Below are 26,190 nucleotides of genomic sequence, written 5' to 3'. Positions count from 1 at the left end.
TGGGTTTCTGCGCCTGCGCAGGGACCTCCCGGGCTGACTAGCTAGCTCCTCTTCGCGCCCCGCCCGTCTGCACGTGCCTTGCAGATTCCGTTGGAATCGACGGTTGGGGCGCCTCTCCTTCAGATTTCTTGCAGACTGCCATATAAGTGACGATCCACTCACCAGCATCCACTAGTCCATGCATTCTGCAGCGGGGCCGGCTGGGAGGGACTTATGAATACAACGGATCACATCCTGATCATAATTTACAGGTAAGCAACCTGTTTATCTGGATTGTGATCCATTGTATCCATAAGAACTGGGTGTTTAGCAAGCTACCCCATAAGGAGGCGGGTGCAGATGACCCCCAGCTATGCCAACACACGTTTCAACACTGATCTTCCAAAATTCGCCTCCCTAGCCATCCGCAGATCCAGAGCATAATGCTTTACGAATGGTAGATGCGATGACCATGTCGCCGCCAGGCAGACATCTGCCATTTTAATGCCTGACAGATGTGCCGCAGACGTTGCGTAGGCCCTAGTAGAGTGAGCCCGAACCGTCTTCGGCGGTGTTATCTTCTGGCTTTTATAGGTGAGGAAAATCAGTTCCACTAGCCAGTGAGCAAGTCTCTGGCGAGAGATTGGACGGCCCTTGCTACGCCCCCGGAAAGAAAGAAAAAGCTTTTTACTCTTCCTAAAGTCATGAGTTCTCTCCAAATAATATAGGAGTGATCTACGCACGTCCAACGTGTGGAGGGCCTTCTCCAAGTCCGTCTCCGGACTACTGAAAAAAGTTGGCAGCACTATGTCTTGATTTAGGTGAAAATCTGTTACCACCTTCGGCAGGAATCTCGGATCGAGACGCATCACAACCTTGTGTGGATAGAATTGAGTGTAGGGTCTATCCATCCACAGGGCCGTCATCTCGCTCACTCTCTTAGCCGATGTAATGGCTACCAAGAATGCCACCTTTAAGGTCAGAAACTTTAGTGGAACAGTCGCCAGTGGCTCAAACGGTGCCTCCGTTAGGGCAGAGAGTACTAAAGACAGACTCCATTGCTCCATTGGGCTGCGCACAGGCGGGTAGAGGTTATTAACACCCTTCAGGAACCGTTTACATTCCGGGTGGGAGAAAACCGTGGACCCATCCCATCCCCTGTGCTTTGACGAGATTGCAGCCAAATGCAGCTTAATGGAGACATTCGCCAATCCACTCAGTTTGAGCGATGTCAGGTAACGTAGCACATCCCGTGGGGTCGCACGCAATGGCGTGACACTCTTCCCCCTCATATAACTCTTGAAGCGGTTCCACTTGCAGGCATAACTGCGTCTTGTCGATGCACACCTACTATTCAGTAAGATGTTGTTTAATAGTTGATTCTCCAAGCGGTCAGCTTGAGAGAGTGCACATCGGGGTGTAACACCTTTCCGTGTTCTCTTTGTAACAGGTTTGGAGCCTTGGGGAACTTGTGGAACACTGAATGAGACATTCCCAGAAGTGTGGCAAACCACGGCTGGCGCGGCCACCATGGAGCCAGAAGTATGCATTTCGTTTGGTCCCGCAATATCTGCGCAACCACACGGCCCATTAACGGCAGTGGGGGGGAAAGATATAACAGTTCTGTCTTCCAGGCCCGTTGAAAAGCATCCCCCAGGGATCCTTGGCCTATGCCCGCACGCGAACAATAATTGACACACTTTTTATTGGCAACCGTGGCAAATAAGTCTATCGATGGGACCCCCCAGATCTCGAACACCCTGTCGAGATACATCGGGTTGATTTCCCACTCGTGTATTTGGTTGAAACTGATGTCCCTGTTGAGCCTGTCGGCCAAGCAGTTGTCTACACCCTTTATGTGTATTGCCACCGGGTGAATCGAATGACGAATGCACCAGTCCCATATTTTTCTTGCAAGTAGGCAAAGAGACAGTGACACTGTCCCCCCTTGATGGTTGAGGTAGGCAATCGCCGTCGTGTTATCTAACTCCAGCTGTACTGCTTGTCCCCTTATCATAGGTTCGAATGCCCTTAGGCCCTGGAACACAGCCAATAGCTCCAAGTAATTTATATGCTGAAGTCTCTGCAACTGGGTCCATGTCCCCTGCACGCATACGCTGGCGCAATGCGCACCCCAGCCCACCATCGAGGATCTGTCGTTATCCGGGAGATGGGCTCCTTGGACACAAACTCAACTCCTTTGCCCAAATTGCCCATGTCTAGCCACCACCCTAGGCTGGCGAGGACATGTTGTGGTAATGTCAAGTGCATATTCTGGCCATCCACATTGGGTCGGAAGTTGTGGAGAAACCAATGCTGCAGTGTGCGCATGCGGAGGCGCGTGTGCGACACCGTTGTGGTGCATGATGCCATCCAACCCAACATCCGCTGGATTTGAACCGCTGGCTGCCGTGGAGTCCTCTGAAAGTGCCATATGAGTTCGTGCATTTGAGTAATTCTTTCCGCAGGTAAGAACGCCCTGGCCAATTCCAAGTCCAGCACCGCTCCGATGAAGTTCACTCGAGTCATGGGTTCAAGTCTTGACTTCTTCCAATTCACATTGATGCCGAGGCACTCCAATAAGGCTAGCAGCATCTGCACTTGGCGGGTAAGTAAACTCCTGTCGTGGCTCACCACGAGCCAATCGTCTAAATACGGATACAGCCTCAAGCCCTGAGTTCGTAGGTGGGCCACAACCACCGCCATAACCTTTGTGAACACTGGGCGCAGTAGAAAGTCCAAATGGAAGCACCACATATTGATAGATCTGTGCCCCCACTGTAAACCGGAGGTACTTGCGGTGACTCTCCTGTATCCCGATATGAAAATAAGCGTCCTTGAGATCCAGAGTAACTGCCCACTGTTCGTTTACCAGCAGAGGCAGAATTCCCTGCAGCGTCACCATTCTGAATTTCTTGGTCCGAATGAAGAGGTTGAGCCCCCTCAGGTCCATTATGGCTCTTATTCCACCGTCCCTCTTTGGTATCTGAAAATACCAGGAATAGTAGCCGGTCAGTCTGTTCGCCCATTGCACCCGCGTGATCGCCTGTTTCTCCAGCAGCACCTTGACCTCCTCCCGCAACACCTCTGTGGCTGGCGTATAGACCAGTCCAGAGAAGGGAGGCCTTGTCTCGAACTCCAACGCATATCCAGTCTGCACTATTCTTAGTACCCACCGGTCGGATGTTATGTTGTACCATGCTGGCGCATGGCTTGCCAGTTTGATGTTGATCCTGGCAACTACAGGGCCGATGTAGTGGGTCCTGGATTGTAGCGTTGGACTTAATTGGCTGCTGTAAAACTGATGCAGTGGACGAACAGTCCTGTCAAAAGCTCTTGCTGGAGGCGTCCTTGTCGCCTTGACGAGCTGTTTTTCCTTTTTGTTTTTGGTTAAAGCCCTTACCACGCTGGTAAGGTCTGAATTGCTTTCGGTATTCTTTGCGGTCCCGATACCGATCACTCTTTCTCTGATAATAAGTGCGGCTCCTTGCAGTTGAGCTGGAACTGCTCGAAGGCACCATAAAGGTGCGGGCAGTGAATTTAGATTTTTTCAACGTCTCCATTGACGTGTCCGTGTCCTCATGGAATAAGCCTTTGCCATCAAATGGCAAGGACTTGACTTTCTCCTTCATGTCTGTCTGCAGGGTTGCTGAGCGAAGCCACGCATGCCTGCGCAAGCTCACTGCCATCACCATTGCTCTCGATTCCGTCTCCGACAAGTGTTTGAATGCGCTCAGTTGTTGGCACGTTATTGCCGTTTTTCTTTCGTACACATCATTACATCTCCATTGGAAGTCCTCCGGAGATAAAGAGGATGAATCCTGTAAGAGCGCATCCCAAAGTAAATGGTTATAGCGTGCCATACACGCCGCATAATTAGCAATACGAATTACTAAACTGGAGGTGCTATAGATCTTTCGACCCATAACGTCAATTTTCCTCCCCTCTTTGTCAGCAGGCGTGGAATGACGGTGTCCACTCTTGGTGGATGAAGCGCAACTGACAACCAAGGAGTTCGGTATAGGATGGCATAAGAGGTAAGAGTTCTCTCCTTCAGTCACCCTATACAAATTCTCAATGCGCTTGGAAGTCGGAGCCCCGACCCCCACTGAGTCCCATGCCACCTTCGCAGCCTTGTCTATCCCAGGAATCATGGTGAGGACAACAGGATGCGAAGTCTTAGACCACTTCATCATATTATAGACCGGATCAGCAACGTCCGCATCCGGAGAGCTTACGTCCATGCCCAGGGCTTCAGCGATGTTCCTTATGAGGATATGGTAAGCTTTCAATTCCTCAGTTGGCGAGGTGGATAGCTTTGGTGGCACATCCGAAGGGGGGTCCGACCTACGACTGATATCATCCCTGTCAGAGGCCGGTCCCGACTCATCGTCCTCACTGTCATCAGAGGGTGAAGATGATGGTTCAGAAGGAGAAGGTGTTGCTTTCCTCTTTCTTTTCCCAGCAGGTTTTTCTGGAATCCTCGTCTGGACCACAGGTAACTGTGAATTCTCTGGAAGGTAAGTTTGAACTTGCGCCAATGGTGTTTGTATAGGTAAGTTCACAGACGGCCCCTGATGCTCTGCATGCTCTGACTGCAGCAGCGGCTGAGCAAGTTGTCCAGCCTGCACAAAATTCCGCAGCCCTTGCACTGGTTGCATTTCTACCTGTTCCACCTTCCAACGCAAGAACTCTGCATAATCATCCGGCACACCATGGCGGAAACCGCAGGAATGAGTTGGCTGCAGCATCGTAGAGCACCCGACATCAGTTCGCGGATCCTGGATCACTGCTGGTGTCAGTGAGGCAATATGAGGCAGATCAGCCAGTTCTCCACCTCCAGGACCCTTGTCTAGGCCTGTCGACAGGAAGCCGCGAAACGTCACACCCGAGGGGGTACTCGAACTCGACTCCAGCAGTTCTCTAAGTCCGTCCCCGTGTGTAGCCAGACTCGGAGTCCTCGGCGTCGAGGGGGACTGTGCTGGCGTCAATGACGGTGACAAAAGATGAGGAATCCTCCTCAATGTCGAAGCCGTCAACACCGACGAAGGAGCAGTGCTCACATTCAATATCTGCTCTGGAACCGTGGACGCCGACGGAGGAATGGCATACACCGCCTGGGCAGTTATGGGAGGCTCCGATGCCGAGACTTGCAAATGCCTCGATGTTGATGTCGATGTTGATGTCGATTCCAATGTCGATGCCTGCCCCAGACTGCCTTGGTCCAATCTCGATGTCGACGCTGGTGTCGATGTCGAGACTAAAGTCGATGTCGAAGCCGAAACCATCCTGACCGTCGATACCGAAGGTGTCGACGTCGAGGCTGTAGGGGACTCAGCCGAGTCCACGTCGTAAATCTGTGCTGCCGTCGGTGAGGGAGTTTGATGTCGAGACTCCTCACGATGGCGACCTTCCCTCTCAGAAGCATGACGATCTCTATCCTTATGCTTCCGTTTTTTTGAAACCTCCTTTGGTTTCTTAAACAGAGTGTCAACAGCGGTTTTAGACTGCGTATCAGCAGACCCACTGGAACCCAATCCCGGGGAGCTTGACGCACCACACTCCTTCGACATTGAAGCTCCCGATGTCGATCCGGAACTCATCGACGCCGACGGACGAGGAGTTGGCAGTCGAAGTGCCTCCTCGTATAACGCAGCTCGAAGCCTGAGAGCTCTATTCTGTCTAGTCTGTTTTGAAAACGAGCAGCATATCTTACACGCCGCCGTGTTATGATTCTCTCCTAGGCACATCAAACAGGCGTCGTGATAATCAGTCGAAGGCAACTTTGCTCGACACTTTTCACACCGTTGGAAGGTCTTCTTAGCTTCCATTGTCCAAATGCCGTTCCGAGTCAAATTCAGTAAACAATCTTAGGAACAAACAAAGCAGAGTCCGTAATCAAGTCCGTTCGCCGTTCCGAGTCAAAACCGTCCTGTACAAACTTCGTAGTTAGAATCAGAGTCCCAAAATAAAGTCCGTTGTTCGTTCTGAAGTCAAACCAATTAATCCGCTCAGTAGAGAATAGTCAAACAGTCCGAAGTCAAATTTTTGATAACAATTGAGGAGCAACAGCCAAGAGGTGTAAGCGCTTTGGCGGTCAAGAGAAAACTGAAGGAGAGGCGCCCCAACCGTCGATTCCAACGGAATCTGCAAGGCACGTGCAGACGGGCGGGGCGCGAAGAGGAGCTAGCTAGTCAGCCCGGGAGGTCCCTGCGCAGGCGCAGAAACCCAGTTCTTATGGATACAATGGATCACAATCCAGATCAGCAAGTGCCGCCTTTGTAAAGAAGCAGATGAAACCGTGGACCACCTAATCAGCTGTTGTAAAAAGATCGCACAGACTGACTACAAACAAAGGCATGACAAGGTAGGAGAGATGATACACTGGAACATCTGCAAAGAAATACAAGCTACCTGTAGCCAAAAATTGGTGGGACCATCAAATTGAAAAAGTTGAAGAAAATGAAGATGTAAAAATATTATGGGACTTCCGACTACAAACAGACAAACATCTGCCACACAATACACCAGATAGAACTGTAGTCGAGAAGAAAGAAAAACAAGTTAAAATAATCGACATAGCAATACCAGGGGATAGCAGAATAGAAGAAAAAGAAATAGAAAAAATCACCAAATACAAAGATCTACAAATTGAAATTGAAAGGCTGTGGCAGAAAAAGACCAATATAATCCCAGTGGTAATTGGCGCCCTGGGTGCAATTCCAAAAGACCTTGAAGAGCACCTCAACACCATAGGGGCCACAGAAATCACCAGCAGCCAATTACAAAAAGCAACTTTACGGGGAACAGCCTATATTCTGCAATGATATCTATAACAGCAGCAACAACATTGATAATAAAATTCAGCCATCCCAGGTCCTTGGGAAGGACTCGATGTCTGGATAAAACAAACCAGTCAATAACACCTGTCTGTGTAAATAAATAAATAATAAGCAATGAGTTCTTTACCTTTCTTTTGACAACAAAATGTAAGCTCCAGCTTGCACAACAAATCCGAGTTTTCATAATTTCCATCATTTGCTGTTATCCAGAAGCAGTTTTCGTTCATTTCATGTGGTCTAATCTGTAAATATATAATTATTTTCAAGTGATATTAAGGTGTAGTACTACACTGGATCTTATTTTCAATGACCAATGTATAGTATAACAGTCACACAAATAATATGGAAATTCATTATTATTTAATATCAAACTACTGAAGGAAATTGGCTCTTGCCAGTAGTTCAGAACTCATTCAGGCTGCAGTGGTAGGTGTCTTGGGGAGATGGTAAGCCCACTGTTATGATGCCACACACTGACCAAATGGGAGGGATGTACTTCTTGTTTCCAGATGTCCACCAATAGCAGTAATTGGCATGGGTGTGCTAGATTGCCCAATGGAAACCGAGTGTATGGAAGTCCTTCCTCTCCAACCTCTCTCTCTCTTCAGGTAATAGGACACCTCAGACTGTGCTGAGCCTCCATGAATGTAATAAGCTTTATGTAAAGCAACCTTTTTGTTTCTAAGAAAACATACAACTCCATAGTCCGTTCAATATATTTCTGACAACTGGCAATACACTGACAGTTAACAGTAACACCACTCATGTTAGATTGGGGGCCTATTAGGGGAGCTTGGTGTCCCCTAAGGGATCCACTACTACATCTATGTACCAACTTCAGATGTTAAGGCCACTTGCACAGTAATTGTCATTTCCATGGTCTATGCCTGGAACCAAGTAGAAGATCCCAAACTAAGGACAAATCACACATGTAGTCCTTCATAGATACACAGAGAAACGATGCTTTAAAGCAGCTAGACTGTTTGTGCCTAGCAAGATAGTGTTGTCATGCTCCCTCTTCAGCTTCAATGAGAGAGTCAATTACATGTAGCAACTATCCACTGACAGCTACATACTACTCTTCACAATAGCAGCAGAATGTCAAAACAAGGGCTGCACTGTGAAATGGAGATCATGGACAGCAGAACCATCTAAACAGCAGCAGCATGGTGATCACCTGCTTTTAAAAAAGGGTGGATGGAGAGAGAAACTACAGAGCCCTAAAGATTAAATGAGCTAAAACTTTAAACATTCAAATAGCAATTAGTAACATGTGTGCAATTTCTTGGTTGATATTTGGGTGTTAATTTTAGATTTTGTGTTAGCAGCTTTACTTGGTTGTGTTTATATTTTGTTATGTCAATATTTTTTAATTGCATAATCATCCATCTTGAAAACCTCTAGTTGGAGGCGAAAGGTAAGATACAACATTTTTTATTTTAGTAAGTAAGTAAATTGCCTTCTAAAATATCACAAGATGAGCATTTGCAAGTAGTGGTAGCTAGTGAGGTGGAATAACAACCAAGCGAGAAGTTAAACTGATGCTGCCAGGACAGCATCACACAGACACACTGTTAATGATTAGCCAGTAGTACCCTGCATGAGCTATGTTGTCAGCAGCCAGCACTAGACACTGCCCAGCCAGGTGTGCACCTACCTAATAGACTATACAGAACCTAGGGATGTGTGAGCCAGCCATGAGACCAGTTCAGTTCAAATCCAGATCAAATTTGAATGGACCCAATCTGGTCCAGGCTGAGCCAAACTGGCTCATGGAGTATACTTGTAAAGAGGAATCTGGTGAGGATTCTCCTTTACAAGTAAAGGGGGATTCCCAAGAGTAAAGGCAGGAGATAGGACAAGAGAAAGGGCTGTTTTCATCCTTAAAAATCAGGCGGTGGCAGTAGCCAGCAAGTCATCTGAGGTGACACCCTCCCCCCACCCGCTGGTCTCCCAAATGACAGCCAAGGCTGGCTATGGCCCACTTTGGGCCTCTGGGCATGCACAGAGACCATATCCGTGACTTCCGGGCATGCACACAGCACATTTACATGGCAACAAAAATGGTCTGCGTGTGCAGCGATCGGGGGGGGGGGGGTTGGACTAGCCCCCGCCATTGCTTCTGATATCACTGCGAGCTGATTTTTTAAAAGATAAGAATCACCTTTTTTCTCCCACCCCCACCTTTAATCTAGGGAATCCCCCTTTACTTGTGAAGGGGAATCCTCGCCCAATTCTCTTTTAAAAGTATACCCCATGAATCGGTCCAGTTCACATTTGTACTGCCTGAACTGGTCTAGCACATTCCCAGCAGATTCCATGACTGCACCAACTGACAACACCCTCCCAAAAGTTAATTACGTTCCTCTTCCTCATTCTAGCTTTTCAGCTATAGTGGCCCTCTTATTGCCCACTGCATCACTTCACTGGCCACTGCTGGTTTCCTTTAATTTATTAACAAGCATTTAATCAATGCTCATTATCAGTTGTGATGCTTTTAGAATTCATTTAGCATGGTATCTAAGTGAAATTTTGCACAAGAAGATTATTTCAATTATCGTTTTACTTTTGACCAGTTGAGTCTTTTCATGGTGATCTCGGGTTTGAACTCCTTTTTAGGCTTCAGTCCAAAAGGCAGCACATGATGAGGTGGAGAATACTGTGATCCAGGCAATTTCTGTAGTAGAGGAGGTGGAGGAGGAATGCCAGAAGAAGGCTTTCCTGAACTATTAATCAAAGGTGGTAATGGAGGGGGTGGTGGTGGTGGTGGAGGAGGGGGTGGTGGTGGTGCTCCAATACAAGGTGCTGAAGATGGTAATAAATTAGGTGCTTTGTCAGTTGATGTGGGAGCAGTTCCACATCCCTCCAGGGATGAAACTGGTAAGGCAGCTAATCCATTCTGAAAATAAGATACAAAATTTCAGATTTAAGAATGCAACATTTTATAGAATGAATGCAAACCCTTACCATGAAATTCAAATAATCAAAATCAACATAATCACCCTTGGCTGCAAATTCAACCAGGAAGTGTCCATTGATTTGACAGTATAAGATCCAGTTTTGTTTGCCATTCAATATACTGTATTTATCTGAATCCAAGACTAGTCTTTTTAGTCTTGGTTAGCAACTCCTGCTAACTTAACAAAGAGGCACCTTTTAAAGTTGTGATTCTCTTATTTTTAGCAGGGGGAGAACAACTCGCCCTATACAACCCCAGCACAACATTCCTCCACTGGCTGTTGCTGGTGTCTACATTATGTTTCTTTTTAGATTATGAGCCCTTTGGCGTCAGGGAACCATCTTATTTATGTATTTATTTTTCTATGTAAACCGCTTTGAGAACTTTGTTGAAGAGCGGTATATAAATATTTGTTGCAGTAGTAGCTTCCCCCTCCCCCAAGTTCTTTCACATTAGAAATCAGGGGGTCATCTTAAATTGAGAATCCTCTCCTTTTGGGTAAATAAGGGTATAACCTGTGTTTAACCTCTATTTTTTACGAGGCTTGTCTTAAATTCAGAATCATCTTGTATTCAGGTAAATACGGTAATACAGCTCTCCAAGAGCACACAACTAAACTTTACTCCCTACCCTGTTTCCCCGAAAGTAAGACCTACCCCGAAAGTAAGACCTAGCAGTAATTTCTGATGTACCACTAATTGACCTAGTGCATTTTGGGGGGCTAAAATTAATATAAGACACTGTCTCATTTTCGGGGAAACACGGTACTTAGTTGAAAAGTACTTAGTTGCATTCAAATGTAACACAAAATGCTGGAAATGAACAGTAAAATCCTACATAGCCTAGACGCACATTTGGACTACTGCTCTATGTTACCCTACATCTATCAACATTGCTTGTTAAGTTATGCAATGAACTCAGAAATGAGAGCAGAGCAGCCCGGCTGAATCAAAGTCCATTCTCCTGTGAATCTGGAAGTTTTGTAAGATATCATATCTAATAGCCATTGATAAACATATCCTCCATGCATTTATCAAAATCCTTCTTTTAAAATACAGTACTTAAAAAGCAGCCACAGAAGCAAAGTAGCGGGGTGGGGGAGATATAAAACAATGAATGAATAGAAAGGCTGAAAAACACAGGACAGATTAATACAAGAGAACCTCCGTATTTGCGGGGGTTCCATTCTCCACTGATACCATGGAAACTGAAACTGCAAATAAAGAGGAATTAGGGTAATGGGATAACAGTGGTTAGGTTCCCAAAGGTTGGGGAAATGCCTTTAAAGTGGGGGGTGCCTTTAAAAGGGGGGAAAATGGCCTACTGTGATTTGCCTGTCCCCAGCAGCACAGCAATACCCAAAAGCAGAAAAATGTGGATTTTTGCATTTTTTTTCTTCAAAGGGAGCCATTTTGAGCCTCCCAATTGCAATTATGGTGGCCAGAAATTACCTCCAAGGTCTTTCCTGGCCACCCCCAACCTGTGGATAAAAAAATTTAACCGCTTGGTTGCCCTTTTTTTGTGTATACCAAGGTCAGGTGCCAATTCCCTGACCACGTATACATGAAACCACAGATATGGAGTCCACAAATAAAGAGATTCTTCTGTATTGGATTTCTGTTTAAATACCTAATTTACACATTATAAATAAATTGCTGTGGCAAAGCAAACAGGGCTAGGTTTTGGGGGGTAGTTCCTACTGATATACAACATATAAAAATCAAGCTTTTCTAATGTTTTAGAGCATAGACCAAACCTTCTGTCATAAATGTTAACTAATCAGCTCTTTTGCACAAAGGAAATGGGAACTAACTACAAGTGGGTAGTTAGTTTGTGGGTATTCCATTCTGGCCTACAACCATGGATAATGAAACCTTGGATAACAAGACCTTGAGACAATGGAGGGGTGTGTGAAGTTCCTTAAGATTAAAAAAGAACTTACAGGTGAAATTCAGAAAATTAGAATATCGTGCAAAAGTCCATTAATTTCAGTAATGCAAATTAAAAGGTGAAACTGATATATGAGACAGACGCATTACATGCAAAGTGAGATAAGTCAAGCCTTAATTTGTTATAATTGACCTCTGAAATGTGTACAGTGTACTGTGCTTGATTGGCCAGCAAACTCGCCTGACCTGACCCCATAGAGAATCTATGGGGCATTGCCAAGAGAAGGATGAGAGACATGAGATCAAACAATGCAGAAGAGCTGAAGGCCGCTAATGAAGCATCCTGGTCTTCCATAACACCTCATCAGTGCCACAGGCTGATAGCATCCATGCCACGCCACATTGAGGCAGTAATTGCTGCAAAAGGGGCCCAAACCAAGTACGGAATACATATGCATGCTTATACTTTTCAGAGGTCCGATATTGTTCTATTCTACAATCCTTGTCTTATTGGTTCCATGTAATATTCTAATTTTCTGGGATTGTGGATTTGGGGTTTTCATGAGCTGTACGCCATAATCATCACAATTATAACAAATTAAGGCTTGACTTATCTCGCTTTGCATGTAATGCGTCTGTCTCATATATCAGTTTCACCTTTAATTTGCATTACTGAAATTAATGGACTTTTGCACGATATTCTAATTTTCCGAGTTTCACCTGTAAATGTTTAAAAAGTGACAAAAAGTAAGTGAAATAAAGTACTATACCATAGCATGCTCTCCAGGTCATCCTGCAAAATGGTGACTGGATATGACATCTGAAGTCATTTCCAGTCACTCCAGAACAGCAGATAAGCAAATTTTGCCTATTTTTAGAACCATGGATAACTAGGTTGTGTCTCCATTACCTGACTGTGGATACACGAAACTGTGGGTGCTAGGACCAGGGATAACAAGAGCCACCTGTACTGCTTAGAACAGTTAGACATGCCTAACCAGTCTGTATGTGATGCACCTTAGACCCACTGAAATCAATGCGACTTAGCCATGACCTATACTTGGGACTGTGCAAAATAATATGCATTTCCAGTCTGAAGGAGGCCACTTCAGCACTAGGCAAGTGCAAACCGGTTCAAATTCGAACCGGTTCGGTCTGAATGTTTGAACTGCGACCAAACAGGGCATTCCTATGGCAATGTCAGTTTGAGTTTGAACCAAACAGAGCCTGGTTCAATTCAAACCAGTTTGAAGGCTCAAGCCTCCATTTTAGGTGCTGTTGGCCATTTTGTGTCACTGTGTCACTTGCTGTGATATGCTGAACTCCTGCTTCCCTGATTGGCCAGATGTGTCTGGCTCTCTGGTAGGCTTTGCAGTGCTGCCAGTCCTGGAGAACTGGCACCCTATAGGCGCTAAGGGAAGGCAAGGGTGGGGCCCCCCTAAGTAAAGACATTCAACTTCTACTTGCACTCTCCCCTGCCCTTGTCCCACCCCTACCTTCTAACCAGCCCCTGCCAGTTCTGTGCACATCCCTAGCCCAGGCGGCAGGTGGTGGGAGAGATAGACCTTTCACCTGAAGTTCCTCTGGCCCAATTTTTTGGATCCCCACCAACACCCCCTTTTTGCTGACTGTTCTTCCACCAGCATTTTATTTTATTTTATCCAGTGTTTCTCTTTCTGTTTGTTTGTTTAAGTGGGCGGCTGGAAGGCTGCCCATCTGCCCTCCCCCTTGTTCCAGTTGAATATGCTGCCACTGTGGTCAGGGTCCCCCCCCCCCACTGTGTGGGGCAGAAGCCTCTTCAGGATGATGAGGGCTAAGTGATTGCTTTTTGGTGCCCCCTTTCCCCTTAGTTTTCATTAAATAGGGCCTCCTAGGTTGGGTTTGAGGGAAGTATTTTTTCTGTGCTTTTCTTTGTAGGTTATTGCTTGTTTTTTACCAGTTCCCCTTAGTTTCCCGCGCCCCGCCCCACACTGTATTGTGGCATTGTGGGTGGATAGGTGTTTTGGTTAACTGTTTTTTGGTCAGGGTTGCCCCCACATTTTTCTTTTAATCTAAAAAAAAAAAAACACACACACACACAAATAATTAAAAGCCCTGAGGATTGGGAAGATGTCTGACTGCCATGTTGTGAGCAAGGCTCGTAGCAGGGTGGCCAGCAAAGGAGGGAGTGAAATCCCAGCTGGGGTGGGAGATTGGGGTAGGGGGCAGACAAGACAACATGGGGTGTCTCAGGTCCCCATTGGCAAATTCTTTGACCCCAGTGAGATGGTGGTGCAAAGGCTCTCCTATGCAGAGGAGCCTGCTGCCACTGAGCCAGGTCTAGGTTGGGATGCACCACGAGTGCTGCCACCCTGTGTGGAGCCTGACAGTGCGGGGGGTTCTCCTGTCAGGGAAACTGCTTCTGTGGTGGGGGTGGAAGGCAGAGGCTTGACAGCTGGGAGTGCAACCAGACTGCCCCTCTTTCTTGTGGCCCCACCACCACTCCTCTCACCACTCAGTGGGCCCCCCTGATGATGCCCAACAGGTCATGGCAGAGTCCAGTTCTGGATTCTCCAGGGCAGAGTCTGGCTCTGAGGAAGGGTCTGCTGCTGTGGAAGAGGCACCCTCGGAGCCTCAGTCCAGTCCTTCTGGAACGCAGGGTGGAAGGGTGTGTGTGACAGCAGTGGGCAGCCAGCAGCCCCTATAGGTCTACCATCACGAAAGAGGTCCAAGACAGCATCCGGGACACTGGAGACCACCCAGAGCAGCCATTTTCAGCGGCATTTTGAAATTCCTCAAAATGACCCAACCGCTGCTTGCTGTATTCACTGCAGGATGCAGGTCAGTCAGGGGAAGGATACCAAGCATCTGCAGATGACCGCCATATGGTCACACATGTGGCGGCATCACTCAGATCTCCTTGCCTCTGCTGGCAGCACTAGTGCACCTAGTGTGGCTGTGACTAGTGCTGACAAGGGCTGTGCGAAGGCTTCAACACTGAAGCAGGGCACAATGCCAGTCAAGCGGTGGACACAGGCATCGGGCAAGAAGCATCCTGGTCATGTGGACCCACATCTCTTCACCCACCTCATAGGGGAGCTGATGGCCACTGAGGATCAACCTCAGCTTCTGCCCGATACATTATCCCCTCAAGAACCATGTTCAGCCGAACGATGGTCCCCACCCTGGATGCAAGGTGCAGGGTGCTCATGTCAGCGGTGCTGGGTGCAGTGTTGCCTGGCACCAGCGTGCATTTCACCACTGATCTCTGGAACAGTGTGAGTGGAATGCACACTGCTTTCCTGGCCCTAACTGCGGGACCCAAAGAAGGGGGGGGCCTCTGGTGCTGCCTCTGGCTCCAGCATATCCAACACCGCATTTCGGCTCAGGTGGGCCATCTTGCACATGGAGACCTTGGATGTCAAGCACACCAAGGAGGAGGTGGCAGCCATACTCGACCACCAACTTGAGGAGTAGATAGGCAGGTTGCCACACACCTCAGCCAGGGTTTTATTGTGACAGATAATGGTTCCAAAATTACAGCAGCAGTAGAATCCATGTTGGAGTGTGTGAACATCCACTGCATGGCACACACACTCCACATGGCTATGAGGGACGCCCTTGGCCTCATGGAAGCTAAGGCATCCAGGGAACAGGGCCGTCCACTTCAGGGTGCTGTTGCTGAAACGGCTGCGCTTGTGGACAAGTCCCACAAGATTGCAGCTCATTTCCACCAGAGTGAGAAGTCCAGGTGTTTGCTCCACATGTGGTAGCATGAGCATGGCCTTCCTCACAATCTTATCCCCAACTATGAAGATACCTGGTAGAAATCCATCTTCCTCTTGTCCCAGTGCCTGCTGGAGCATGAGGTGGCCCTCAATGACCTGGAAAGGAACGAGACCTTGCGAGTGTGTGAGCTATACAACATGGAGTAGAAGCTCATGTTTGAGATGGTGTCAGCACTTGAGCCCTTCCTGTTTGCCATGAAAAGCTTGTGTACTGATGCTACTCCTCTGTGCTAGTCCCTGCCTACAGCTATTCTGCTGGGAAAGCTGATGGATGAACTTGGGATCTCTCTGATCACACCAGAGAGCCTCGTGCTGGCTGGATAGCTGAGGTTGTTGACAGGCTGGTTGCAGTGTTCGATGACAGAGAGGAATATGTCCTGGCTTGTCTCTGCAACCCGACCATCAAGGGCAATGTTGTTTGAGCAGATGTCTTGCCCAAGTGGAGGAACCTCGTGGTTGATGGAATTAGAGAACAGGAGATCAGGAGGACCAGAGACCAAAAGGGTGGTGATCGTGTGCCCCCCCCAAGCGTGCGCAACCCACACCAGCAGCAATGCGGGCAGCCCTTCATGTCCCACCCCTTCCTCTTCTCAGTCTAGCAGTGTTGCATCCCAGGCAGAGGCACCAATGCAGCAGGCAGTTCCTCCTGCTAACTCAACCCAGTGGTTTAAACAGGCGTGCCTTGGCGCCTTGCCTGGTGGGTGGGAGACTCTGCCTACCAGGCCTCCCTTGGGTGCTGTGCAATGTGTTGCCCAGTACCTGGATGAGCCCGTAGAGAAAGACCCAGATCACGCGTAGCTCTGGGCAAGCCACTGCCAAGTCTGGCTGGACCTGGCAGTGGTTGCTGTGTGCTTCCTCTCCTGCCTCCCAACCAGAATCTAGAAAGAGTGGGTGTTTTCAAATGCTGGCCATGTGGTAACAACCGCTTGGTTCCTGTTGGACCCTGGCTTAGTTTAGCAGTTGGTTTTCCTCAAGGTTAACCTCTCCCTGCTGGGTTATTGCGAGCGGGAAGTTCAGCTGGGTGAACGATTGGCCCATGATTGACCCACGATGTTGGCTATCTGTAAGGGAAAAGCTTCCGCTCATCCCCACCTTCCCCACCTTCTTTCTTCAGCTGTGCCAAGTTGCAGCATGCCACTAGTGCTGTGACATATCTGGACAGACCCACCCACTGACCTAAACCATGATGCTGAATATCACCCTAGTTCCACCTAGCCAGCAGCACTCATGGGGCCGTTGGCAAACAAACTCTATGTGCAACACTGTGTGAATTTGTAAATGTGCAGGTTTGTAAATATCTGAATCAGTAAATAGGTAATTTTTGAATGTGTATATAGTTGACTTGAGGGGCAGGCAGCGGGGGGGGGCTGTAAAATGTGGATTGGTAAAAATGTAAATCTGCAAATGTGTGAAAGTAAATATTTGAATATGCAGAACTAGATGCTATTGTGCAGAAGTGTTGAGCAGATGTGTGCACGCATGCAGCTTTTTGGTGTGGATGTGCTGGAGACTGGAGAGTAGAAGTTTATTTCTTTTGTATAGATAGTGTTTTCGAAGCTTTGGTTTGTGCAGATAGTTGGTGTGTGTATCAGTGTGGTGTGTTTTTGCCTCACCCTCTCTCTTTGTTGTTTGCATGCCGGGTTGGTTTTGCTGCCTTGTGCTATAATGTGCCTTGCTAGGTGTGTGTTTGTGGCAGTGGTAGTAATCTGAAGTCTGGTTTAGCTTCCTTGGCTTTGCAATTGTGCACTTTGCAGGCAGAGCTCTTTTTTTTTGGCAGCTTGATGTCTTTGTGTCACTGTCTGTTTGGTTGCGGGCTGATAGAGGCACAAAACTAGAGTGGGTGGTAGACAACCATGGGTACCAAGTACCACAGGAACCACATGGCAACACGGACCAGTTCTAAAAGATTCTACATAGGGTATAATGGGGACTCGAATTGGCCCATTATTCCCTATACAGAGCACCTTGGGGCACAACATCGAGGTGGGTGGTAGGCACTCATGGGTACCAACTATCAAAGCAATCAGACACTCCTGCAATATTTAATAATTTTTTGAAGATTTTTCAATGTTTTGCATTTTCCCCATAGGGAATAATGGGGATTTGAGGCTGCCCCATCTGCCCCCTTGGGGAGTTCCTGGGCACCCCAAAGTGCATTTGGGGGCAAGGCAGAGACGTATCTAGGGAAAATAGCGCCTAGGGCAAACACTGAAATTGCGCCCCCTGTCCAAGCACCTGACACCCGTCTTTCAGATAACTTTACCATAATATCAGCTGAAAAATACAAGCCAAGCTCATTAATCTTTTAATATTTCAAAAACTATTTAGCAGTGGACTTAGCGAGACCAAAAAATGCTGGAAAACTACAAATTTCAGTATGTGGGGGCTCATGAAATACCCAAATACTATGTGGAGATGTACTTGGAAAACTAAACAGAAGTGCCTGTCTAATTCTCTACTATGCATTGTAGCATCACTATTACATACGTTTTAAAAATCAATGGAGAATTTGACTTTTCCCAGATACTCTGTAAATAATTAAAGGATATGCAGAGTAAACTGTGTCACTGCTTGGAATATATTCTAGTCTTTCAGAAAGACAGTTAAAATGAGAGAAAGAGAGCAAGAAACTCCCAGTGGGCCTTAATATTAAGGGTTTCACACTGATTCAAAGACAAACTCACCATTAATAGCCATATTAGCAAGACATCACATTTAATTCACTTATCACAAGAAGCAAAGTAAGAGCAAATGAATACAATCCTAGCTCTTAAGCGTCAGCTCAGTATTCACAAGCCCTGATTCTCTGTACATAGTGCCAATCTGAATATGTGTACAGTGTCTTATATTTTTATTATTATTATTATTACCCATAGCCCCTTTGGGAGGCTTCCTAAAGGCTGGGTTTTTTCCCCAAAGATTCCCCCTCACCCTGCTGGCCTCTAGGGCCTCACAGGGACCATTTGAGCATGTGCAGTGGCCGTTTTAAAAAATAATCTTTTTTTTTAATGGCCACTGAAAACAAAATGGCCACCGTGCATGCTCAAATGGCCTCTGCAAAGCCTGGCATGACCTAGAGCCTCACAGAGGCTATTTGAGCATGCACGGTGGTCATTTTGTTTTTGGCAGCCATTTTTTAAAATTAATTTTACAAAATGGTGCCCACCTTCAAGTGGCGCCCGGGGCACGTGCCCTGCCTGCCCTACCCCTAGATACGCCCCTGGGGCAAGGCACATTGGGCCACAGCTCCCCCTGGAAGACCCAAGCCAGAGAGGGTCATGGTTTTTTTTAGCCTTCTCTTCAATGAACGGATGGTCAACCTGTGTGACCTGACCTAGTGACCTGTGTGTGAACTCGTGGGTGCTGTTTCTCAATAGAAACCATCCATTCATTTAAGAGAGAAAAATTTTTTTTAAATCTTTTTAAAAAGCCACGAACACCACCGGCTTGGGGCTTCTGGGGGGAGTTGTGGCCCAACAAGCCCTGCCCCCAAACCATACAAAAGGGCCTAAGTTACTGCTTTATAATTCTAGCCCTGTATTACCTTCTGCAGTGTAACCACTAACTACTGAATATGTAATCTAAGCTAAACATCTTCTTCGTTATGAGCCCTGTCACCCACTGAAATCATCTGGTGAGGTTCATCAGCAGTTGCCACCAGTTCATCTGGTGGCTAGTCAAGGATAGGCCTTCTATGTCACTACCTCAAGACTATGCGCTCTGTGCCAAAGAGCCTTCCCATGTGACAGATTTTAAAAAGCTTCTCAAGATGCAATTATTTACCCCAACTTTTTAAAATGAATGGAGGTTTTAACCTGTTTCGAATGTTTTAATTTATGTTTTATTTTTTCTTTGCCCAGAGAACTAATTTGGTGGTATTATACAAATTAACTAACTAAATATGTTCTACTTTTTACAAATGTTTGGTTTTTCAATTTTTTTTTGTAGAAAATGCTGTAAAAGTATTATTCTTTCCCCAACTACACAGCAAAGTAATAGATCGATCGATCGATATAGATAGATAAATCTTTATTGTCATTGTCCTGTGCAGAACAATGAGATTGAAAAAAATCTACAACCACTACTACAGGACCTAACAAGAATAATCTAAACATATACCCATACGCCCCCCTCCCATCAACCCACTAAAAACCCACTAAAAAACTCTAAAAACTAAATACAAAAAACCCCTCAGAAGCTGTGTTTTGCTGCATTCAAAGCTGAGACCGCTTTTGGGTAGAAGCTACTCCTCAAGCGGCTGGTTCTGGTCTTTAAGACCCTGTATCTCCTTCTCGAAGGCAGAAGCTGAAAAAGATCTGAAAAATGTCTGGGACCATCGTTGTGTTATACTTTTACTACAGTGAAAACAGTCCAAAACTACTTATTTCACATGATAAAGCAGACCTGCACAACTGTGCATGGCCCACGGACCCAAAAAGCAGACCTTTTTTCCTGACCCTCAGGCAAGCTCACCTCTAAAGAGTAAACCTCTTCCCTCCGTTAAGCACTGAATGAATAGGATCTCATCAGCAAACCTTTTGTTCTGCTGCTGCCAGGCATAGCTTTTGATAATCACATCATTCTCTCCTCATATGAGAATGGTGTGATAAACAGCAGCTTCTGCCTTGCAGCCTAATTATGGTTACTCAGAAGTAAGTCCATTTACTTCAATGGGACGTACTCCCAAGTAAGTGTACATAGGATTGCAACATTAGGAAGCATCTCTTGACTTTTTCTATGCATTTTATCCTGAATTGGAAGAAAAACCCTTTGAAATCACTGGGATTTCCTTCTTAATTTTAATACTTAGTTTTTAGTATTTACATATAATGAAGTATTTTGATTTAACCCCAGGCACTTTAACTTCAAAGGGTATGTTGTAATTTCCATTGACAACACTTTTTTAAAGGAGCAAATGCTTTGTAGAACAATCTAACTCTTGCTGTGAAGTAAACATGTTACTGGAATGGTCATTCCTAATGAATGCAGAAAAAGGGAGAGGGGAGTCACAGTAGTAAGTGAACGTTGATGCAATGGGAGGGGAAAGTTTGTAAATAAATGTACAATAAGATTGTGGGGAGTGCTGTAGTGTGGTATAGTGGTCGAAGCAGCCCTGTACAAACAGTCTTACTCTTCTGTTTGTGTCATTCTTAAAATTATATATATATATCCATAATAACAAATTTAATACACTGAAAATTGTCCTTGGCCCCTACACACCAAGCCATGGTTGGTTCCAGCCCACCAGAGCATTTGAGTTTTGCACCCCTGCAATAAAGCAAGTAATTCAAGGAACCATTTAGCTTATTACATAGGCCAAAGAGCAATCGGTTATTCTTTAGGTCAAAGAATACTCCACAACTCCAAATATGTAACAAAACAGGATTTTGTTACTGACTAATAATCTACTACAGAACATATTATCATGGACTACAGTCCCTCAGATTTAAGCAGTGTAGAATCCTAAGTAGCTAGGTATATATTACATATATTTCATTAGTGGGAAAGGTGTTTACATGAACTGGAATCATTTACTGTAATACCTCTTCTTCTCTAAGTGGGCAGAATTTCTGATCATTTCATGAAAAGGTCACGTTTCTCCACTTAATCAAAACACAAATTATAGCAAGTAGATTACATTTCCTGGCCATTTAATGAAATGGAGACAATCTCTCCACTTAACGAAACTCTTGAAACAATATGGCATGCTTATGTTACAAAAAATAAGTGAAAAAGAACAAGTGCTTCTTAGCACCTTCTGTTTGAGACTACACATTTCAAAAGCACAACCTGTTCAGATAAACCTCTCAGGGAACAGCTCTTCAGTGCTAATTCCCACATCTCCTTTTTGCTCAAGAACTGTGTTGATAAGCTATCTTTTGCCCCCCACCCCGCACTTCCATCATACTTCCAAGAACACACTGAGTGATTCAAAATATTCATCATCTGAATGAATGACCCTAGATCTCTCTGTCTAAGCAGGATTACACTTCATGCATCTCAACAAGTGGCCTGTAGTCCACAAAAGATTATGCTACAATATATGTTATCCCTTAAGGTACCAAAACCACCTTCTTCTTTTTCTTTTTTGGCTGATTGAGACTAACATGGCTGCCCTTCTTGAATTTGTTCTACATAAGCAGGTGGTAGTGAGCCACATAAATGCCAGACATGGGCAATTTCTGTCCTCCCTAAGTCATACTATCTATTACTATTTTGGACTTATTTGTATTAATTTTCAACTGGCAGTATACAGAACTACCAAGACATAACCAAAGTTGAGCACCAAGTCTGCAGAACTGAGTCAGTGAAAAGCAGGGATAATTCTACTACTATTTGGTGTAGCAATGATAGCTACAAGAAGCCACTGTAGCAATGTCATCAAGTTGTCTCAGACAGAAAGTGTGGGATTCTGAAGAGGGATGATAAACACCACCATCCTCTCTACATAGCCGGCCAAGGTAATTGGGTCTAGCCTCTGTGTTACAACCAGATGAAAAGCCAATTGGCCAAGTTCTCATCAGCCAATTGATACTATGGTAACTTTTTGTTCTACAAAAAAAAAAAAATCAAGTGCATTTGAACCAGATTTATTTGTGAAATTCATTTAAGGAGAGCCTCAAGTTAAATAACTATATCTGGAGACAGTCTGAAGTAGAGCGATACAATTTACTTCACACTTTTAGTCTTCAAGCATAACCATGTTTACTTACAAATTTCACTGAAATTAAACATGATTTACAGAATTAAAGACTGGGACTGGAATTAAAGTATTCAAAACCTTTGTCACAATCACACAAAATATATTTTTCCCCATGTTACAGATAAAAATTTAAGTAATAACATTCAAGGTCCTCTAATGAGAAAGCATCAGAGCAATTTTTAACCCACAGACAAAGCCAACATTTTCCCATTAGGAGAAAGTGAGTGGCTTTAACAGCTTATTTTAGGAACAAGGAATTCCTTTACCTGGCATTTATAAGCTCTTAGTTCTGCTTCAAGGAGATTAACTTTTTCTTCCATTTTCCCAAGTTGTGCCTTTGTGTTTTGATGGGCTACAAATTCATTTTCCAACTAGAATACAGAAATATAATTAAGTGCTGTATATTCTTATATTTATTCTTTTGCAGTTGTCTAACTTCTCAGTGGTGAAATGCCCCATGTGTTATATGGTCCAGACAGTTTAGAAATAGATTTAATAGCTAAAATGTAAGTTACAATATGAGAACTTTTATATAATCCAGTAGTACTTCTGTGGCATAGGACAGGGTGCAAGTGCCACAGATAAAATCCTGGCACATGACCTGTGCCACCGATATAAAAAGATTAGATATACCAACAGAATTTGATAATGGTTGTTTTTCCAGTATATTGTATGAAAGGTTCTGTACTCGAAATTTGTCTTCATCATTACAAGTCACATTACCCTGACATTTTCATTCAGTTAACAGAAAAGCTGCTAACTAGTACTAGAACTGGGGAATGACCACTTAAGTCAAGAAATACAACGACGGCTGTTCACCTGCAACTTGTGATCTGCAAAAGATCTGTACACATTCATAAGCCTGGGTTCTGCACCTGTGCTGGACCTCATGGGTGGAATATCCAAGCTCCTCGTGGCACTCATACACTACCCCTTGCACTCAGCACGACTCTATTTCAGCAGCTGAAACACCCTTCCTTTTGTTCCTGGACGACCACATCAATATGACTATAGAGTTTTCCAGAGAGCACAGGCAAGTCTATCTTTATCTTTTACTGCTGGAGGAACGATGGGTGGGTCCTATGAGTATCTACTGACCACTTACAGATCATAAGTTACAGGCGAGTAACCTGTTTATCTGTAGTGTGATCTGTAGTACATTCATAATCCTGGATGTTTAGTGAGCTTTCCCAGAATAAGGGAGTAGTAAGCTATCGCAAAATTCTCTTCACGACTCTCCTTCCAAAAATTAGCTCCTGTAGCAGAACCTAAGTCAATTGCATAGTGTTTTGCAAAGGGTCGTTCAGATTATCATGTTGCTGCCATACAGATATCCTCCATCTGGATCCCCAAGAGATGTGCTGCTTATGTTGCAAAAGCCCTAGTAGAGTGAGCTCTAATTGTGTGTGGTTCTACCATCTGAATGCTGTATGCTAAACAGATTAGTTCTACCAGCCAATGCAACATATGCTGCCTTGATATGGGTTGGCCCTTTGACCTACCCTTATAGCTACAAAAAGTGGTTTACATTTACGATACTCCTTAGTCCTATTTAAGTAAACTAAGCGTGACGTCTGAACATCCAATGCATGTAAAAAGGTTCCTCTACAGCTGTTGCAGGTTTTCTGGAAAATGTAGGTAGCATGATATCCTGAATTAGGTGAATATCTGACACCACTTTGTTACATCCTAAAGGATCCATCCGCTTGACTGTGTTGTCAGGTTAAATTTTTGCATACGGCAAGCCAATCCTTAAAAGCTGTTAACTCATTGCAGTAGTTATGGCTACTAGAAAAGCAGTCTTCAATGAAATTATTTTAAAAGAGATGGTAGCCATGGGCTCAAAAGGTGGTTCAGTCAGAGTCGAAAGAACCAATAAAAGGCTCCACTGTTCACTCAGTTGTCTAAGATGCTGGATATAGATAATATGGAGAGTGAGCGTGGTGTAGTGGTTTGAGTGCTGGACAAGGACCAGGGAGACCTGAGTTCAAATCTCCATTCAGCCAACAGGGTTGTTGTGAAAGAGAAAACTCAAGTATGTAGTACACCGCTCTGGGCTCCTTGGAGGAAGAGCGGGATATAAATGTAAAAATAATATTATTAATAAACCCTGAAGGACTCTTGCAATCCAAATAAGAAAAGGCAGTCCTGTTATCCCATCGCTAATCTTTTGAAGTTACTGCTGCCAAGTGAACCTACAGAGAATCATTAGCCAAATCACTGCTTTTCAAACTTGTCAAATACAGAAGTACTTGCCTAATAATCACATCCTCAGGAGTAAAACCCTGAAGACCTGTGTACAACTTAAATCTTTTTCACTTGTAAGCATAATTTTACCTAGTGGCAAATTTATTCCATTTAAAAGTATTCTATCTAGAAGCTGACTCTCCAAGCTGTCAGTTTTAGAGTCCTTAGACTGGGATGTAGAGTTTTACCCCAGTTCTGGGACAGTAAATCTGGACATTGTGGTAGCTGCCAGTACCTGTGTGTCGACTGTCAGAGCAGAAGCAGAACGCACACCTGGTGCTGCCACCAAGGTGTCAGCGGAATACAAGACACATTCCTTGGAGAATTTTGGCTACTACTCTGTCCAGCAGATAAGGTGGGGGGTGGGGGTGGGATGTAAACTAGTCTGTTCCTCCAACTCTGCTGGAATGCATCTCCTATCGAGCATTTTCCTAGAACTGCTCTGGAGCAATATTTGGGCTATTTTCAGTTCTGCTCTGTTGCGAACAGATCCAACATCTGTTTCCATCAGCAGTTGAATACTTTTGTTATAGCCCCCTGTAAGTCTCCCGTTTGTGGTGCTACATGCCCATTGCTGCCCTGCTTAAATTATCCACCAGAGTATTTTCTGTCCCTTTTATGTGCACAGTAATTGGATAAATCTGCTGAGCTATGCAGCAATTCCACAACTGCAGAGGGATCTGGAGACTGTACCCCCTTGTCTTTTCAAATGCACTATGGCAGTTGTATAGTCTAGTTCTAACTATACCACTTTCCCTTGAAGTAAGGGAAGGATACATTTTAACATTTGCAACATTTCTATCTGTTCCAGAAAATTTGTGTTTAACTTGCTTTATCTCCCTCATATTCCCTGTGTTTGAAACTATGTCCCCCTCCTGAGAGGGTTGCATCGATTGTAACCCTAGTAGTAGGAATCCTCTCCAACAAGTTTCTGTCCTGGGTCCACTGCTGCAGTGAGTGTAGGACCTCAGTGGTGATCTGCAAGTTAATCAGTCGACTGTCTATACTGGGCCTCAAAATGGAAGACAACGTATCCTTTGATGGGCAATATTAGACAGTGGCATGGCATGAGGCCATAAACTCCAGTAATCTTTTAATCTGTACTGGCTTTCCCCAGAAAATCTGAATCCAGCCTTTTATCAACAGGTATATTTTATCTGGAAAGTATGCCCTTTTTGGCTGTGTGTCTAATGTTGACTCAATGTATTTTATCCTTTTCACAGAGTCCAGATGAGACTTATTCCAGTTTACCTGGATCCTAAGAGATGATGTACATAGTTTAGCTGAGAAGGCAATCCATTTTGCTTGCCTGCTGTCACGAGCCAGGCTTCAAGGCATGGAATTATTGTAATTCCTTCCATTTGTAGAAAAGCTATAATTACACTCAGGCATTTCATAAAAACTCTTGGAGTGGTTGACAAGCCAGATGGAAGCACATTGTATTGGTACACTGCACCTCCCACTGTGAAACTTAAATACTTTCTGTGGTTGCTTTGAATGCCTATGTGGAAGTAGGCGTCTTAAATCCAATGTTGCAAGCCATTCCTCCTTTTCAACGAGTGGAAGGATACCATGAAGCATCACCATGACACTTCCTTGTATGGACATATTTGTTCAAAAACTTCCAATCCATTAATAGCCATGTGGCTGGCTTGGCTGAGCACTGAAGATCTGTATCAGTTCTTTGATGGATTGGAATCAATCTACTGTTAAATATGCCCTTTTTTCTCTCTGTGTTTAACAGCACACCTATATAACTTACCAACTTCACTGGTTCCAAGTGAGACTTCTTCCAATTCATTGT

At 45.0% G+C, this 26,190-nt stretch overlaps 1 protein-coding gene across 3 annotated transcripts in view; it reads right to left on the bottom strand.

Annotated features, from left to right (window-relative positions):
- The window catches only part of DIAPH3 (diaphanous related formin 3), a 248,685-nt gene that overhangs the window by 161,674 nt on the left and 60,821 nt on the right, over positions 1–26,190 (bottom strand). For all 3 annotated transcript variants that reach the window (XM_053311038.1, XM_053311039.1, XM_053311040.1), the window contains 3 exons: positions 22,406–22,510; positions 9,388–9,720; positions 6,949–7,063 (listed from right to left, as the gene is read on the bottom strand). In XM_053311038.1, coding sequence (XP_053167013.1) covers positions 6,949–7,063; positions 9,388–9,720; positions 22,406–22,510 — 553 coding nt within the window. The remainder of the gene's footprint in view (positions 1–6,948; positions 7,064–9,387; positions 9,721–22,405; positions 22,511–26,190) is intronic.

This window comes from Hemicordylus capensis, chromosome 3, assembly GCF_027244095.1.
Source record: "Hemicordylus capensis ecotype Gifberg chromosome 3, rHemCap1.1.pri, whole genome shotgun sequence".
NCBI lineage: Eukaryota > Metazoa > Chordata > Lepidosauria > Squamata > Cordylidae > Hemicordylus > Hemicordylus capensis.
Note: the sequence above shows the minus strand (reverse complement) of the source record. Positions and strands in the feature narration are given on the sequence as shown.